The following is a 17,956-nucleotide window of genomic DNA, read 5'->3' as shown; positions in this document are numbered from 1 at the left end:
CCGCCCCCGTAATCGTCAGGTACATATAAGCATAGCAAGTTCTTGAAAGTTCAAGGAATTAATGAAAACACAAGTTGCTCCTCCTGGAGGCTGCGCTGAAACGTGAACAAACTTGTCGGAAGTGCTACCTAACTCGTGCCTTTTCCCTTAGGTCTAAAATCTGGAAGCCCAGTCGAGAGTAAGCAGAATAGTGGCTTTCTGCCCCAAAGAAACATGGTCGCCTTGGCATCAGCCACCTTATCTGTGTGGGCCAATCAAAAGCCAGGAGCCCGGGCGTCGCCGTCCTCACTTCCGCCCGGCCTGCCAGGGGAGTCGCGGCGGTGCCTTCTGCCTCGGCGCTGTTTCCGGCTGCCGGGGAGGCCGAGCGGCCGCCGGATGAGCGCGGCGCGGACGCTGCGGGTGCCGGGCCGTCAGGGCTACGCCGCCGAGTTCTCCCCGTACCTGCCGGGCCGCCTGGCCTGCGCCGCGGCGCAGCACTATGGCATCGCGGGTGAGCGCGGGCGACCGTGGGCCGCGCGTCCGGGGCGGGCGGGTGCGGGCACGCGCTTCCGAGCGCGTGGTGCCGCCCGCCGCCGCTAGGGGTCGACAGAGGCCGGGCCTCTGTCCTCGGGCGCCTGCCCACCAGGGGCCTGGACAGCTGATCCTTTCCTTTCTGTAAGAAAGACGCACTTGTCAGCACGAGGAAGGTGGAGGCAATAGAGTCACGAGTTCAAAGCCACCCTTAACTAAAACGTAAGGGAGACGCTGACCGTATTTTGAAGATAAGACTAGACAGTTCTGTGCTCGCTTTCTGTTGTCGCATGGAAAATGGATACATTTGCAGGGATTTATTGGGTCCAGACGCCCAAGCCATTTATTTTAAATCATACCCCATCTGTTATTTACACACTGGACCAGAGCGTAGCGAGCCGTTGCATAATGCCAGCGATCTGTAGTGTTTGTTTTGACTACTGTTAGGAAAAAAAAACAACAACCATGATTTCTGAAAGTTAGTGATAAGTAATTATTTTCTTACAGCTTTGATCATTAGAGCTTAGTGCGCATGGTTGGGTTTGCAGGCCTTGGCCACCAGGTCAGGAGGAAGACTTCAATCTTTTATAAAGGTTTCTTAAAAGGAGTTGGTACCTTTGAGAATTATTTTCTAGACATTTTGTGTCTGAGTGTTTGCTTGTATGTATGTCTGTGAACCATGCGTGCCTGGTACCTGCTAAGGTCAGAGGAGGTTTGAAGAGGGTGTTGGATCCCATTACTGATGGTTGTTAGCCCCCAAGTGGGTGCTGGGACCGGAAACTGGGTCCTGTGTGAGCAGCCAGTGCTTGGAAGGGGTGAACCATCTCTCTGATCCCAGAGCTGACTTTTTTTTTCATCAGTCGTGTTTAAAGTGAAAGAGCTTTAACACCTTGCAAATTAAATCATCTTCCTGATCACGAAAACTCAGAGCATAATTCTGTGAAGACACGGGTAACAATCGAGTGTGCATGTAAGCTTAGTAATTAGTCGTCAGGCCTTGCAAAGCTCGGTCGCAGATTCACCTTGATCAGAGTGTGGGGTGGGGGAGAGAAATGAGACAGTTGTCTTTTAGGAATGGGCAGATAACTGAAATTAATAGAGTTCTCAATGCTTGGTCAAGGAGTAGACGGTATTTCCACTCATGCTCTGTCTTCAAGTGCTGTGTTTTACCGGTACCAGTCTTGGGAGTTCATAGGCATGAGCTCCGTCTTCTAGCAGGGATGTTAGCACTAACCTGAGAGGTTTGTGCCTGGCGCCTGCTGTGGTTTGAGTTAGTACTCTTTCCCTATGTTGGTGTTTGGATTCCAGTCAGGCCAGATGGTAAGTTGGATATTTAATGACACTGATAATCCTTTTGTATACATGGTTCCCCTACTTTAAGGGAAATTTGTGGTAGTTAAAGCTGGTCCACAGTGCTTAACAGTTCGTCCTAGATGTCTCCCGGAAGATTCAACAATATGACCTTGGTTTTTTTTGGGGGGGTGTATTTGTTATTATTTTTTTTGTTTGTTTGTTTTTCTTTAGGCTGTGGAACCCTGTTAATATTGGATCAAAATGAATCTGGACTTGAGATTTTTAGACGGTAAGATGGCTGTCTTTTATTGCTGTGATGAGGTACCATGGTCAAGGCAACTTATGAAAGAAAGCCTTTACTTTGAACTTCCGGTCTTAGAGGATTAGAGTCTATGATGGCGTGACTACAGGAACAGCTGAGAGCTCACATTTTTATCCACAAGGGGCAGACAGAGAGATGCATGCTGGGAATGGGGCAGTCCCAGAGCCTGTCCCCAGTGACACATTCTTCTAACAAACAGTACTGTATCTCCTAATCCTTCCCAAACAGTGCTGTTACCTGGCAACTGAGTATTCAAATGTATGAGCCTTCGGCGACCATTCTCTCTCCACCTCCATGTGGCTCTAATTATTAAGTGTACATATACTCTCAACCACTGTCAAGGTAGCTTAATACAGTTACCTTTTGACTATTCGGAACTAATAGGTTTTGATTTATGATATAAAAGAAACTTTTGCATTGACGTAATCTGTGTTATAATTGCTAGTTATGATTATGCCATGTTCTCAAGCTTATTATTTTCCATTTTAAAATTATACATCTTAAAGTCAAAATGGTGAGTTAATTAGTGTACTCTGTGCCATTGTCCCCATTAGCTTTATGGAAGCAAGAGCTAATGCCAGTCTTGTCAGTTACCCAGTGTCTCTCTTCTCCCTGTACCTGTCTTCCGTGTTGATTGATGGACTCATAATACTTCTATCAGGATTAGTCAAAGGCAGAGAAAAGAGATTGTTAGAGAGTGACTACCTGTTCATAGCTCAGATGAAGGATTTATACAATAATATCATACAGCTCCAATGAAAGATTGTGGGAGCATTTAAAATTATTGGTTTCAGTGTTTTGAAGTGCTTGCAAATGCACGCTGAGTTCCAGCCAAAGCCAGCGGCAGGTGTGACGGTGCCCTTGATAGATAGCGTCCTTTCCGTGGTTGCAAACCTCCTTTTAGTTTAGCGTCTCAGTTATCTACCTGCACTTCCTGGGCCATACTTCCAGCCTTTCTGAACCCATTTCTGCTTCGGCAAAGTACCTGCTTTACTTACCTTTCTTAGTTTTTACGGGCATATGAGGTAATGTGTTACAATATGTGAAAAACTAAAGAAAACAGTAATTATGAAGTTAAGATTGTCAATCATTTTCTGATCTGCAGAGCATGTATTTTCTTTCCTGGTGTAGCTTTGATTGGAATGACGGCTTGTTTGATGTTACCTGGAGTGAAAACAACGAACATGTCCTTGTCACCTGTAGCGGTGATGGCTCGCTGCAACTCTGGGACACTGCGAAAGCCACGGGGCCCCTCCAAGTCTATAAAGAACACACTCAGGAGGTATGATGGGAAACTCTGGGAAGATTGCTTTTCTTTCTTATTCTTTGGTTGAAATATCTTTGGAAATGAACACAGGGAAATATTTTCAGGGTTCAAGGCTAAGCTTTAAGGTTTCTTGTTCATAGCAGATGTCACTTATTATTTTATTATTCAAACATAAAGTACTTCTTGGCCAACACAAGAAAAGAAAAGGTCAGTTTCTCTGTTAGGCAACAACAGTGCCTCTAGCAGTGTAGTGTGGCTTCATTTCCTTCACAGAGCACCATCGCTTTCATTATGCCCTATGAACACGCCTGCCATGCAGCCTTAGGAGAGGGTGGGTGGGCTGTTGGCAGGCTGTCTCACGATTGTCCTTAGGCTTCAGAAAGACTTAATATATTCAAGCAACAGCATCAAATACCAGCTAGGAGGCTGAGTTTACTAAAGGAAATAAGGATTTATTGGTTTTTTACTTTGTGTCTGTGTGCGTGTGTTCAGGTACCCATGCAAACTAGAGGTATTGGGTTTCCTCAAGGAACTGTAGTTACAGGCATTTGTGAGCGGCCTGGAGTGGGTGTTGGGAACTGAGCAGTGTGTGCTCTTAACTGCTGAGCCATCGCTCCAGCCCCCTAAAGGAAAGTTAAATCTGAATCTGAATATGGCTTTTGTGTCTTCTCTTTCTGTCTCTGTCTCTGTCTCTCTCTCTCTCTCTGTGTGTGCGTGTGTGTGTGTGTGTGTGTGTGTGTGTGTGTCTAATATGGGACACAGGAAATACTTTATACTTTGGAAGTACTAAAATGCATGAATGCGTTTTAAGGACTGTGATGGAGACACTCTCTTGGAGTTTAATCTTCAATGTTTTAACCTCAGAGTAGCAGTGGAACCATCAAATGAAGACTTGCATATGCGCTGTGACAGTCTGACTTACCCTAACCCTGACTCATGGTAGGCCTTCAGTAAGTGTTTAGTATGTGGAAGATTGTTAGTATTTTGTGGTGGACACTGAGTTATGTGAACATCCCAGACAGCATTGTATATAGTTATTTCTACAACTAGTTCTGAAAATAGCGAACACTTACCATCAGTTTGTTGTGCTGGGACGGCTCCTTGAATACTGTGGTTGTAAAGTATCACGTTTTTAAGAAAGTCCCTGCGTAATGGCAGCTTTGGTAAAGGAGAAACTTGGGTTTCAGGGCATTCGGTGAAGGAATCTCTTCAGAGCAGCAAGTTCAGCATTCAAACAGCTTGCTGTTCCATCACTCTTGCTGCCTGTTGGTACTCCTCTGTGTGGGGGGGCTCTTGCAGCCTAGCTGGCCTGAGAATCTCTGTGAGAATCTCTGTGTAACTAAAAATCTCTGTGTAACTAATACGCACCTGTGCTGGTAACCTTCCTGCTTTCACATCCTCAGTGCTACGATTACAAGTGTGGGCTAGTACGCCCTTCTTATTTTTGTTCTTTCTTGTATGAGTTGTATTACAAATGATTTTTTTACTTTTGTACTTTAAAACCATCTTTTCTTTCAAAAATTTTTCTTAAAATGTTGCTTTCTATTATTTATGTAAATGATAGGATGATGATGAACAAATTATAAGGTAACACAAAAAACAGTGTGTTGCTTTAATATTTTTTTCACATTACCTTTAATTGCTACATCATCTATTCTAAAATAATAGTCACGAGCCATTGGATTCACAGCTGCATACATTTGTTTGTTTGTAATAGTTATGAGCCATTGGATTCACAATTAATATACATTTATTTGTTTGTAATAGTCACAAGCCATTGGATTCACAATTAATATACATTTATTTGTTTGTAATAGTCACAAGCCATTGGATTCACAGCTATATACATTTATTTGTTTGTAATAGTCACAAGCCATTGGATTCACAGCTATATACATTTATTTGTTTGTAATAGTCACAAGCCATTGGATTCACAGCTATATACATTTATTTGTTGGTAATAGTCATGAGCCATTGGATTCACAATTAATATACATTTATTTGTTTGTAATAGTCACAAGCCATTGGATTCACAGCTATATACATTTATTTGTAATAGTCATGAACCATTGGATTAAAAAATATATATATGTTTTTAACATATGTTAAAGTAAATATGCAATTAATGCATAGATCATTTTTATAAAACCACTGGTCTCTATAGATTTTCTAGGAAATTCTGTTTAGAATGTTCCTGATAGCTGATCACTCAATGTTTATGAATTTTTCTATTTCAGGAGCTAATTTATTTGACTTTTAGATTGTACTAATCTTGGTTGGAAAAAAAAATGGCTTTTCTAGTGCTCAAATCTACTTTCTATAGCAAAACTCTTGCTTCACACAGCTTTCTCTGAAGAGATGAACCTAAGCCCAAACTCTCTGACCCTAGAGAGAAGCTTTGAAATAGCATCATGTCCCCTTGGTTTGTTCCCTTTAGAGTTGTGTGCATGGCTTTTCTTCATCTTATCCTCAGATGCCATGGCTTCTGCCTTCTGGGATTCTCTCTGATACTCTCTTATCCTTTAATGTCCTGTACTTATTTAATATATCCTGAAATGTGGTGATTGCTGTTCCATGGTCTTGAGCCTTTCGTTCTGAATGTGTTTTCCGAAATGGTTGTACAGCTTCCTTAGCCATGTCATGTTTATGTGTACCTAGACCTTTGGTATTTGAACTGGTGTTGAACCTCTTTATGATTACGAAACCAGTTTATTTCTTAGTTTGTTTTGAGTTGAATTCATGCTTTGTCTTGTATGTACTATTCAAGATTGTTTTCTTCTCAAATACATATTCTTAAATATTAAGTTTTATTGAGATATATAGATATAAATTCTGGGGGCAGGTGTATGTTATGTATGTGCACAAGTGTGTTCGAGTGTGTGTGTGGCAGCAAGTATATTGTGTGTTTGAGTGTATGTGCAGAGGCCAAAAGGAGATGCTGGTTGTCCTTTTGTAACACTTTCTGCCTTATTTCTTTGAGACGGAGTGTTGTACTGAGCTTGGAGCTAGCCAGCAGCCAGGAACCAAATTCTCAGTTCACCCTCCCCCCTTTGTCTATCTATCTATTTATCGATTCTCCTTGCTGAACTTTGCATTCATTCCTATTCTTCCACCCCTGTTATCTTCAGCACTGCTAGGGCAAGGTCATTTTATATGTAATGGCCTCTGTGCACACCAGTTGTATATACATACATTTTGATCCTCCTGTGTCTGCCCCTGACAGTGCTGGGGTGATAGATGCACAGCCACACATGGCCTTTTAATGAGGATGCTGGGACTGGAATTCATATCCCCATGCTTGTGCACCAAGTAGTCTTACTCACTGAGCCATCTCTCTAGATTCCTGCAAGTAACTTTTTATTAACATTTGTATTGAGATGCTTTGGTTGTTAGCCAAAAGTGGCTTAACAAATAATTTATCGATTGTTGTTGTTATTACTTTTACTGACATTGTAGATGCTTGTTTTCTTGCACCCTCATGTGCTGGTCCTCACTTCCGTCTTATCGGGCACTGTTCTTCAGAAGCAGGATTTCCCTGATTAGTACTCGAATATGCGGTAAGCCAAGAAAGCACAGAGTACTACAGGCAGGGTGGTTGAGATCCCAGAAGTCTGTCACAGGTCTCAAAGCTGAATTCCAGGGTCAGAGTGCCACAAGGTCTGGTTCAGTCCTCCTGTGGTTGTAGACTTGTGATCGTGTTGCATGATCACATGATGGAAAGAGGATGAAGACTTCGGGGTCTTGTTTGTGCGACTGTCCGGGGTAAAGTCCCGTTCTGTAGCCCTGCAGACCAGGCTGGCCTGAACCTCACTGTGAAGCACAGGCTGTCAGCCTCCTGGTTCTGTTTCCAAGTGTTAGGATTACAGACTTGAGACACCGCAGCTTCTGGGAATCCCTTTTATAAGGACACTGACCTCATTCATGAGAACCCTGCCCTTCTTATCTCGTTACCTTCTCAAGGCTGCACCCCATCACATCAGATGGGTGAGTGTCAGGACATGAGTTTGGGAATAGTGAGGGAAGGGGAGATGCCAATCCATTGCATATTGAGTACTAAGGAAACGAAGTAATTTCAAGTCAGAAACTAATACGTATTTATTGAATAAATTTGTAACTGAGTGAGCATAGAAAAAAATTTGTAACTGAGTGAGCACAAAAGATTTCTCTACCAAACAGATTTTTTTTTCTTCCTATTTCTTGTTTTTACGTTTGTGGTGATAAACCCAGTGCCCTGTGCATATTAGAGAAACACTGTACTGCTGAGCCATACTCCAGCCTCTCTTATTTTCTGTTAAAGGGTTGTAATAATTATTGGAAAAAAATCAGCATGATATATTTCCTTTTGCATACGTAATCACAATCACCCAGTTATTTTAGAGTAGTTTATTGTGCTGTAGTTTAGTACACTTTAAAATGGCAGTTTAAAACTCGGTGACTATGGAGAAAACTAACTTCTAGTTAGATACAAGCTGATTAATTTTCTTTGTTTGGACTGTACTGCCAGAAGGCTTTAATATCTGCCACCACTCTTAGAGGAGCATCGCGTAGTATTTTAAAATCTGTACTTGCATTAAGAGCACTAGACATACCTATGCTGGTAGCACATACCACGCACCAGGCATGTATGAGAACTGTATGCTAATCTGCAGCAGTTTGGGGTCATGCAAGCAAACTGAATCACTTAGTATGACCGGAGCATGCAGTGTGTGATATCTTGGTGAGAAAGGAAGTTGGGAACGTGAGTTTGGGTCGTTTCCCAATAGACCCCATGTATAGTTCAGTCCTATCCACCAGCTACCGTCTGAAGCAGCAGATTACAATTTCTGCCTTAGTCTGCTTCAGACGGTAGCTGTTAGGACTGCACTACAATTGGGACATTTGAAATTTCCAAATTTAAAAGGAGAAATGTATGCAAAGTACTTCTTTGATCTTAGTGGTTCTCGAGCTTTGCTGAACATCACACATTGCCTATGATGCACCATGCTCATGTTACCGTGTCTCGGGGTGGGGCAAGTTGTCATGGTGATTTCGAGTGTTGCAGATGACTCCAAGGCGTAGCGTTGTTTGGAAATCGCTGCTTTCACTTCATAGGCATTCAGTTCCAATGATCTTGATGTATTTGCTATCTAATGTTTTGGAGATTATAATAGTCAAAATGTAAATTTAACAACTCTTTAATAGTTGTGCTGGTTAGTTTTCACTCTCAACTCGACACAACCCAGAAACACCCTGGAAGAGTCTTAATGAGGAATAGTCTAGATGAGGTTGGCCTGTTGAAGACTGTAGAGGATCCAGCCCCTGAGGGCCACACTGCCCCCAGGCGAGGGGTCCTGTACCACCTCGGAGAGGAGAGCTGCAAGCCCACATTGCGCCTCTGTTCTCTCTTCGCTCCTGACTTGGATATGATGTGACAGCTGCTTGAGTTCCTGCCTTGACTGCCCTGAAATGATGGGCTGTACCCTGGATTGTAAGTCTAATAGACTGTTTCCTCCCCTGTGCTGCTTTTTGTCACAACAACAGAGAAACCAGAACAATCTTACATAGTTGTTATTCCTTTCCATTTGGCCAAACTCAAAACTTTCTTTAAAAATTTAAAGAAGAGAAAATGGTGATTTTAAGTAAATGGAAACTGTAAAAGCATATGTTTGAGTAGAGAAGGATTTCATGCATGGTTCTTGCCGCTGTATCTGTCATCTTTTTCATGTACTCAGTGTGGGTGTCAACGCTGCTGTCTCCAGAGCAAGCTAGCAAGGAAACCATAGATAAGAATTAGAATTCCACCTCCTGTTTTAGAATCCATTAGGAGACATATTTAGGAGAATTATTCAGTCTTTAGTTTTCTTTTAAGACAAAGTCTTTGCTTTGATGGCTGTGTCAAAGTTGGTGTTGAAGTTGCTGTGTCGCCAAGGATGGCTTTGAACTCATGATCCTCTGATCTCAGCCTTTCAAGTGTAGTGATTATAAGAATATGTCACCAAAACTGACTTTATTCAGTCTTATTTATAATTTGATATATGAAACTGGACGTTATTTTTAGTTTTGTTACAAGCTCTTGGTCTGTCTCATGGAAGAATTATTTTAAAATATATAACATTTAAATTTTAAATAAGAAGAATGTAACATAACATATAAACCACACAATTGAAGTTATTTATGTTATTTATTATAGATATATGCTATATATAAATTTCAAAAGGAAACAGTGGAAATGCAGTTCAAAAGTAACAGTGTCAGGCATATGTAAAGAAGGTGGGAGAGAAGGCACTGGCACAAAAGTGGAAGTGAGATTTTCTAATCATAGCTCATGTCATGGTTTTGACCGAGGACCAGTGAAATGTCTTACAAAATTAGAAATCACTTTAAAGCAGGACAAAAAACAATAGCAAAGAAATGATCTAGTGCCTGGAAGATGACTCTGTAATCAGGCATTAGAAATCACTATTTCAAGTGACTTTAAAATACAGGATTCTGATTGCCATCTCTTACGTGGTGTATTCTGTGAATGGAAAGATAATAGAGATTTTAAACTGCAGCCAGAAAAATCAGTGTTGTCATTCTGAAAGTCTCATCTGTAAGCTGATGCTTAACAGAGATCATGCCTTCAAATGAAACATTTTATCATAAGAGGAAAGTTTTGGAAATAAAGAAGACAGAATATTTATCTTAATATTGGTTGTGAACTATCCATATAACCTTATGATTTATTTTTCCTCTGTTAAAAGTATGTATTTTCCAGGTCTTTGAACTGTAAAGAAAAGCATTCACTAGTGAACATCCTTAGGCCGAGAGTATAGCTTCTAAATAGTCCTTTAACACATTCGATGGGCCTTGGAGAAGAGAGGAAATAGACAAGATAGACATTTTTTTGTACCTGAAAGCAGGAAAGCTATGTGAGCCATGTCCAAAGCTGAGAAGAGACAGCTTGAAGGGACTCTCAGTGGCCAAAGGCAACACAGTCTGAACATCAGAAAAAATGAGCCAAAGCACTGAACATGTTCACACACACGGCACACAGTCATATGTGTATTTCTTGTACATGAAATTGTGATAATCAGAAGAAAGTCACCAATGTTAAAGCTTAATAGGATTGCCAACTCCTTTTCCCCCTGAAGATTAATGAGGAATCATGGAGTGCCTCTTCTTTTTGGAGCAAACAAAAAGTTGATTAGAAAATTCCTCAGTAGAATCCTGTCGACTGTATGCAGAAGGAATAAGAACAAAGTGGCATTTAGTGGCATCGAATGAATAACGACTCTGGGAGAGCGTCATCTGCAGAGCTAAAACCGTTAATCTAAGATTTAAACATTTCTCCAAACAACCTAGGATCAGAAGCTGTATGCCTCCTGATTGAGTAGGAAGCTACAACAGTTGAGCCGAATCTGAAATAACTCCTCCAGGTCTAACTTCCAGTTTCAAGGAAATAGGAAAAGTGAGGGAGTGCCATGAGAAGTGGTCACATCTAGCTTGTGGGGCCTTGTGCAGCATGAACAGCTTCATTCCTTCAGCAGGTAGACGTCATGGGAAGGTGGGGAGGAAAAGAAAGTGGGAAGGGCCATGTCATCCTAGCCTAGACTCAGCAGTCGTAACTTTAATCATACATGATATTTCTGTGACCGTCAGAGAATTACAGATATATACTCCTAGATGCCGCGAGGGAGCCCTGTTAATCTTGTTAGGGATGAATACGACCTTGTTGCTAATGTTAAAAGAAAGTCCTTAGTTGCCAAAATACTTCGGAGTGAAATGATCTGATAGTAAAATATTCTAGCCAACAGTCAGTCAGTCAATAACAGGAATGGTGAAACAAGATGAACAAAATGATGGGCTAAAGCTGTGGAATACTCTATATATACTTTCAAATTTCCATAGTGAAAAAGTTAAAATTTATTCTACAGTAAAAGAAATATATAGCCCTTTTTAATCGCTTGATGATTAAAAATCACTGTCTCTTTCCTTTGCGTTCATCCAGGTAAGTGAAAATTCTGGGCAAGTTGACTATTTTTAATTAAGTAGATCAACTTATAAAAGGGCACTGCTTTAGAATAGATTATCATGGGCTCTTTGGGAACTGGCTTCTGTTATAAAATATGTCCTCTCCAACTGGCTTTGATGGAGTACTGCTTTGGTAATGTGGTACAAAATACTGCCAGTGTTTTTATTTGTTTTTCCTCTCTTATTTTTCCAATTAATTTTATTCAGTGCTGAGCAATTTTATAATGATGGGCCTTTATAAAGTACCCTGCTTTTAAAACTTAAAGTCAGATCCTGCGTATCACTTTCTTTGTTTATATTTAATTTGACTGTTTGCTATGTCCATTCTTCAAGTGGTATTGGGTTGGTGGGGGCTGGAAACAGAAGGAATAGATGAGCCCTCAAAACCAAGATGTGCTTTCTATTGAGGTTGTTATGCATTCTAAGAGCTTTCCTTAGCTCTGCTAAGTGTGAGATCCTGTGCTTGTCCCAGCTTGGGAATGAGCAGGACTGCAGGACCTTGTCTTCTGGCATCCTCGCTTGCTCTGGAGAGAGGCCGTGGCAAGGGCTAAGACACAGTACTGAAGCGGGGCCCTCTTGTCTGGGAGGGAGCAGGACGAGCTTTCCTTAGTCTGAGGGAGAACGGGAATACAAAGTTCGGCAGAAAAGTCAAAGTGGCAGTGTGAGAGGCAAAGCAAAGAGCACCAGGAAGGCAAGAATGGAGGCATGGGCCTGAGACAGTTGGCATTTGGTCAGGGAGTAAAGATCAGCGGGAAGGCATTGCTGATTCCCAGTGTTGTTAGGGAATATTTCATTCATATAAAATATAAAAATGGTGCATTGGACACTTGAATGTAGCTGAAGAAATAAAGCAGAACTCATGTTCTGGGAGTCCCCTGATATTATACCTCTTTATAATCCTTTTTTCTTCTTTTGTCTTATCAGAAGCAACCACTTTCTTCAGTTTTCTGATTATACTTTCTTTACTTACTTATGTATGCGCTCCAAAGCCATGCATAGTTTTACATGATTTTGACCTTTGGGCAATACAAATCATCATGGATGAGTCTCAAATAATGCTGAGTGAAGCTGAAAAGCCGCAGAAGCTACATAATGTCGAAAGGCTTTGGACAGGGCAGTGACATTAATCTGTACTTATAAATATGCTTTTATGAAGGCTGGAGAAAGGCTACACTGTATAGAAACAAGCGGGGGCAGATGGAGAGGGTAGACGGAGGGTTGCTGTGCTAATGGCAGTAGCTAATGACTGATGACAGCAGCGTCAGAGGAATAGTAGCGGACTGTAGGCGTGGCCCCGTTAGGATGTTCCCTGTCTTAATTCTTGCCTCTCGGTGTTCCTGGGGGAGGGCACACTTGTCCTTGCTTCAAGTCTTTCCCACAGTCTCTCCCCAAAGGCTAGTGTTTTAGAATGCTCAGGTCTCTGCTGGGTAGGTTCTTCCCTGTTCATTGTGCTGACAAATAGTGGCTGCCCTTGTTAGCTCTTGTTACTCTGCTTTACTTTTCTTTATAGCTGTTAGAAAGTGACAGTTCTATATATTTATAGGTATCTTCTGCGACTGAAGTGTAAGGTTGATGAAGGCTGGTCTTGTCTAGCATTCTTGCTGTCTCATCTTCATGCCCTTACTAAGTAGTTAGTTAGTGTCTGTTGATAAGATGAATGAATTGACTTGATGTTGGTTCCGTGGAGCCCAGATTTCTCTTTTCAGCTGAACCCCAAGCTGTGAACTGTTTTTAGAACCTGAGGTTACACACACACACACACACACACACACACACACACACACACACACACACCGCTCTTTGAGATTGTTCTGTCCAGCCCAGGTTGACTTTAAACTCATGATACCTCTGTCTCTAACTCTTGAGTACTAGGTTCATAGGCATGCACTACCATACCTGGTCTTGTTTATGTTTTTGAGGCTATCTCTGGTCACTGATTCACCTCTGCTTTTTAAGCCTACTAACATTTCAGCTGGCCTCAAGTTTTGCAGGAACCTGATTTTCTGAGCATCAAGCCAACTGTCCCATCATAGTGTTCCTTTTGTACTTATGTCTGTTTTAAATTTAAAGTTAATTTAATTTTTTGCATCTGGGGGTGTGCATGTATATATGAGTTCACGTCAGAGTGAGCACATGTGCGCTAGAGGCCATCAGACAATCTCTAGTGTCACGTAAGCCCTGTCTACCTTACTTTTTGTTGTTAGTTGTTTTCTTCCTGCATGGGCGTTGGCAGTGGGAGCGGGGAACTGGGGTGGAGTGGGAGCCATCAGGATATTTTGTTAATACAATTTGTTTGTTTGGAATTTGAGGTGTGGTCTCATTTTGTAGCCTGGGCTGACCTTGAACTCACTATACCCACCAAGCTGACCTCTTGCTTCTGCCCCCAAGAGCTGGGATTGTAGATATGTGTCATCACACTGAGCATATGCAACATTTTAAGAAATAAAAATGCAAAAAGCCCTTGATGAACAAACATAAAATGTTTCAGTCATTTACTTTAATAATTTACAACCACCAGTTTTATTACAGTATAGTTAACAAATGAAAATTTATATCTAACATGTACAGCAGTGTTTCAGGCTTTACCAACTGAGTGCCCTAAGTTATGATTCCCACAATAATGTTAATTCACTCAGTCGTCACTTACTATAGTTAGCATTTTATGTGTGTGGAGAGCACTTAAGACCAAGTTCTTTAACATCTGTCATTATTAACTGTGGTTAAAGTGCTGTGTTCATATCTCTAAAATGTATTGATTTTATCACTGAACATCTGTACCATTCTTCCTCTACCCTCCCCGCTTCTAGCTACCACTCTTCTAAGTTTGACTTCCTGGGATTCCATGTCTGTCTTAGTTACTGTTGTATTACTGTGCAGGAACACCGTGACCAAGGTAACATAAAGAGAAAGCTTTTAGTTGGGGCTTGCTTGGTTGGGCCATTGTCATGGTGGGGAACAAGGCAGCATGCAGGCAGACGCTGGAGCAGTAGCTGAGGGCGAAGAGAGAGCGCTGGCATGGCCCTTTGAGGCCTCAAAGCCCACACCTACCGACACACTTCTCCCAACAAAGCCGCACTTCCTAATCCTTCTAATCATTTCTAACAGTTCCACTCCCTGGTAAATAAGCACTCCAATATATGAGCCTATGGGGGCCATTCTTACTCAAACCACCACTAGGTCTCAAGTGAGAAAACATCAAAATGTTAAATAAAGTCCAGATCAGTATTACTGATGTTTCCCTGCAGCCTCTTCAAGTCAAACTCCACTCACAGTTCCTGCACATATGTAAGAGCTGAAGTTTAAGACTCAAAATAGCCTGCTAATAATGCTCAGTGATAAGCCCAAGTGGTGAGTGTGGACCACTCTCAGAGGACAATTCGGCACTTAGGTCATTGAATGCAAGTCACAGTAAGGATGTTCATTATTTCCTGCAAAAGTGGTAGAATGCAAAGTGTAAGCTTTCAGAAGGCCTGTTGGAGTTGGTGTGCTGAGACAAAGGGGTGTGCGGTGGAGAAGCACTGCTGTGGAACCAAAGCTGCCTGTTAGGAAGTCGGGAAAGTCCCCTGGATGCTGTAAACTTTTTTCTAAGGAAGGCCAGGTGGGGATAGTAACTGAATTGTAATGCTTTCTGATGAACACCAAGGAAGCAAGCTGTGTGTGTGTGTGTGTGTGTGTGTGTGTGTGTGTGTTTGTGTTTCTGGTTTTGGTTTTGGTTTTTCATTTTTTGAGACAGGGTTTCTTTGTATAGCCTTGGCTGTCTGGACTCAGCCTAAAAACCAAGCTGTCCTTGAACTCACAGAGGTCTGCCTCCTGAGTGCTAGGATTATACGTGCGCCACCACTCCCAGCCGGAAGCAGGCTTTTAAAGATGACTGTCTGCTTTGACATTTCTTTGTGGTGCTGTAAGAAACGATCGGTTGGTAGGCTCGAATGTGTATAACTTGTCTCAGTGAAGGAGGTTTGGAAATTGTATCAAGGCAGAAGGGAGTCAGTCTCGTAGGACTGCCCGTGGGAGAATGGGCAGGATGGCCGCTCTTGTCGTTAAGACATCATGTAGGAAAGGATAGTGCTTGATGTTTTAATAGAGCTAGTTGCTCTAGCAGGTTGGCTCTGTTATAAAGAAATAAAATACAGTGTTTAGCTTGATGCTATTTTGCTTTCTAAACATCGAGAACTTACTGTTTTAGGTGTACAGTGTTGATTGGAGCCAAACCAGAGGTGAACAACTGGTAGTGTCTGGCTCGTGGGATCAGACTGTCAAAGTGGTACGTACTATCACTTCATTGAAAAACAGTTTTCTACCAGCTTCCATTGAAATGTTTTATTTTCTAAAATATTCTGTATGTTTAAATGTGATCAGTCAATTATCTTTTCAGTAGTATATATTAAAATGCTTATCAGAATTTTAAAAGTTAGTTTGGCTACAACCTAATAATTATATTAGAAGTGGTTATTTTGGTTCCTTAAAGAGTATCTTATGTAAAGATAAAAGTCTTTGAAATAGACATCTCATATGTATATATAAATGTGTCTGTTATTCATGTCATGGTTACCCATATAGTGCTGTATAATATATATCCAAGTGTACATGTGTATTTACCTTTGTTGAGTAATTGCTCTGCTCATTTATTTTCAGTGGGATCCAACTGTTGGAAATTCTCTGTGTACCTTTCGAGGCCACGGGAGTGTCATTTACAGCACAATCTGGTCTCCCCACATCCCTGGGTGTTTTGCTTCAGCCTCAGGTAGATTTGGGATTTCCCGGAGCCTTGCTTGTAGTGAAGGGGGGCCTGTTTTTATCATTAGGTGGCGCTGTGTACTCTAGATTCAAAGAAAATGTACCCATTTTGTGCTCTTAGGATATTTGATTTTTCCTAAATTTGCTGAGAATTGAGTTCCAGATTGTGTTTCTATGAATACAAACCTTTAACAATAAATGTCAGTTTGTTGGTATGGACAAATTTGTGATTTATAATGTCATACATACTTAAAAATATATTTGAAGGAAGAGGTTTGCCTTTATTTTTGGTTTATTTCAGAACACTGTTGAACCTATGAGACACAGGTAGGTTTTTCAATGACTAGATTGAGTTTGGAGTTGAGATACATGGCTTGGTGAATAAAATTGTGTCTTTGGCTTACAGTTGGTTAACCAAAGCCATTTCAATTAACCAGAGCACCCTGGGAAGACAGAAGAGAGCTACAGCCCTCAGAGCCAAATGACTCACAGACAGGTTTTGTAAATAAAGTTTTATTGGAACTTAGCCACATCAGTTCATTTACATATCATCTATGGCTGCTTTTTATACAGTCCTAGCAAATTAAGTAGTTGTTACAACAATCTTGATAGCTCTCAAAGTGGAACATTGACTTCTGGCCTTTTGTAGGAAATGTTTGTTGATGCATGGACCCTTGAAGAGAGAGAATTAGAAGCTCCTCTGCACAGAGAATTGTTCAGAGGGGAGAAGGCAGTAGCTAGAGAAGGAGGTAATAAGCTCCTAGCATTGTAGCCCCTTTTTAAATAATTCGCAGACATAGGCAGCAGCTGGGTAGAGCCAGTGTTACGTTTTTGCCAACGAATTCTGTCAGTGCCCCGAGCTGCTGAGTTCAATGAAGTGGCTCTCATGGAAGGAAAATTCACAGAGATCCTTTGTTAGTTTCTTATATTTTAATTCTGAAAATTAAGAACTATCCATTTCTCACAAATTCTTGAATTGTTTCATTGAAGACAACTGAAAACCTTCAGGTAATTTAAATACAAACAAATGCCTATTTAGATTATGTAAATTTTGAGATTCTAATACTAAGGAATGGTAATGTCTGTGTATGAAAGTGTCATTAATTTAAGAAATGCTTTTTTCCTTGATAAAAATTACCATTTTTCTTTTCGGATATGAGGCGGACTACACTGTGTCAGCGTATGGAAATCATCTGTAAAATTTCTAAGCTTTAATCCTAGCTCTCTTGAAAGTCTGTGGTTGGAATTAAATCTTTTCCAAAACATCAAGTCCTTTGTAATGAGTCTAGTAGTACATCTTTTTTCTAGCTCCATTTCCTTTCCCTTTTTGCAGTTCTGGGGTTGACCATGGCATCACAATTACTAGTCCAGCCATCTGCCATTAAGCTAGATGTCTAGCCCCCACCCCCACCCCCAAGACAGGGTTTCAGGGAACCCCAGCAGGACCCTAACTCAGCAGGACCCTAACTCCTGACCCCTCTTCTTCCAGTGCCAGGTTTTATGTAGTGCTGAGGGTCAAACCCAGGATTTCCTGTGCGATGGAGCCACATACTTCGCTCTTTAATGTTTTTTTTGAGGGGGGGCTGAATGTGGATTTGCATCTTTCAGAAGGCTTGGTGTATACCATGTAAATGGTAGCAATAGTAACACACTTGATTTGAAATGAACTGTAAAGCCATGATACAGCTTGATTTCAATTTCATGTAAATGTTACAGGCTTCAGCTTGCTCAGAAACAAATCTGTAAGCTAAGCACAAGTCGTTTTAATGATTAGAGTTTTACAATTGCTGAAAAGTCCTAACATAGATGGAGTTAAAACTCTTGGAAGGATGCAG

The 17,956-nt window shown here is 41.3% G+C and overlaps 1 protein-coding gene across 1 annotated transcript in view; it reads left to right on the top strand.

The window, feature by feature from the left end:
* Positions 1-282: 282 nt before the first annotated feature.
* Pex7 (peroxisomal biogenesis factor 7) overlaps positions 283-17,956 on the top strand; it is a 63,231-nt gene continuing 45,557 nt past the window's right edge. The window contains exons 1-5 of the mRNA XM_021660835.2: positions 283-490; positions 2,035-2,092; positions 3,257-3,407; positions 15,571-15,648; positions 16,020-16,128. Of these exons, the coding sequence (XP_021516510.1) occupies positions 376-490; positions 2,035-2,092; positions 3,257-3,407; positions 15,571-15,648; positions 16,020-16,128 (511 nt within the window). The 5' untranslated portion in view covers positions 283-375. The remainder of the gene's footprint in view (positions 491-2,034; positions 2,093-3,256; positions 3,408-15,570; positions 15,649-16,019; positions 16,129-17,956) is intronic.

Source organism: Meriones unguiculatus, chromosome 20 (genome assembly GCF_030254825.1).
Source record: "Meriones unguiculatus strain TT.TT164.6M chromosome 20, Bangor_MerUng_6.1, whole genome shotgun sequence".
NCBI classification, from domain to species: Eukaryota; Metazoa; Chordata; class Mammalia; order Rodentia; family Muridae; genus Meriones; species Meriones unguiculatus.
The sequence above is the reverse complement of the archived record's forward strand: the minus strand, read 5'-3'. Positions and strand labels throughout refer to the sequence as shown.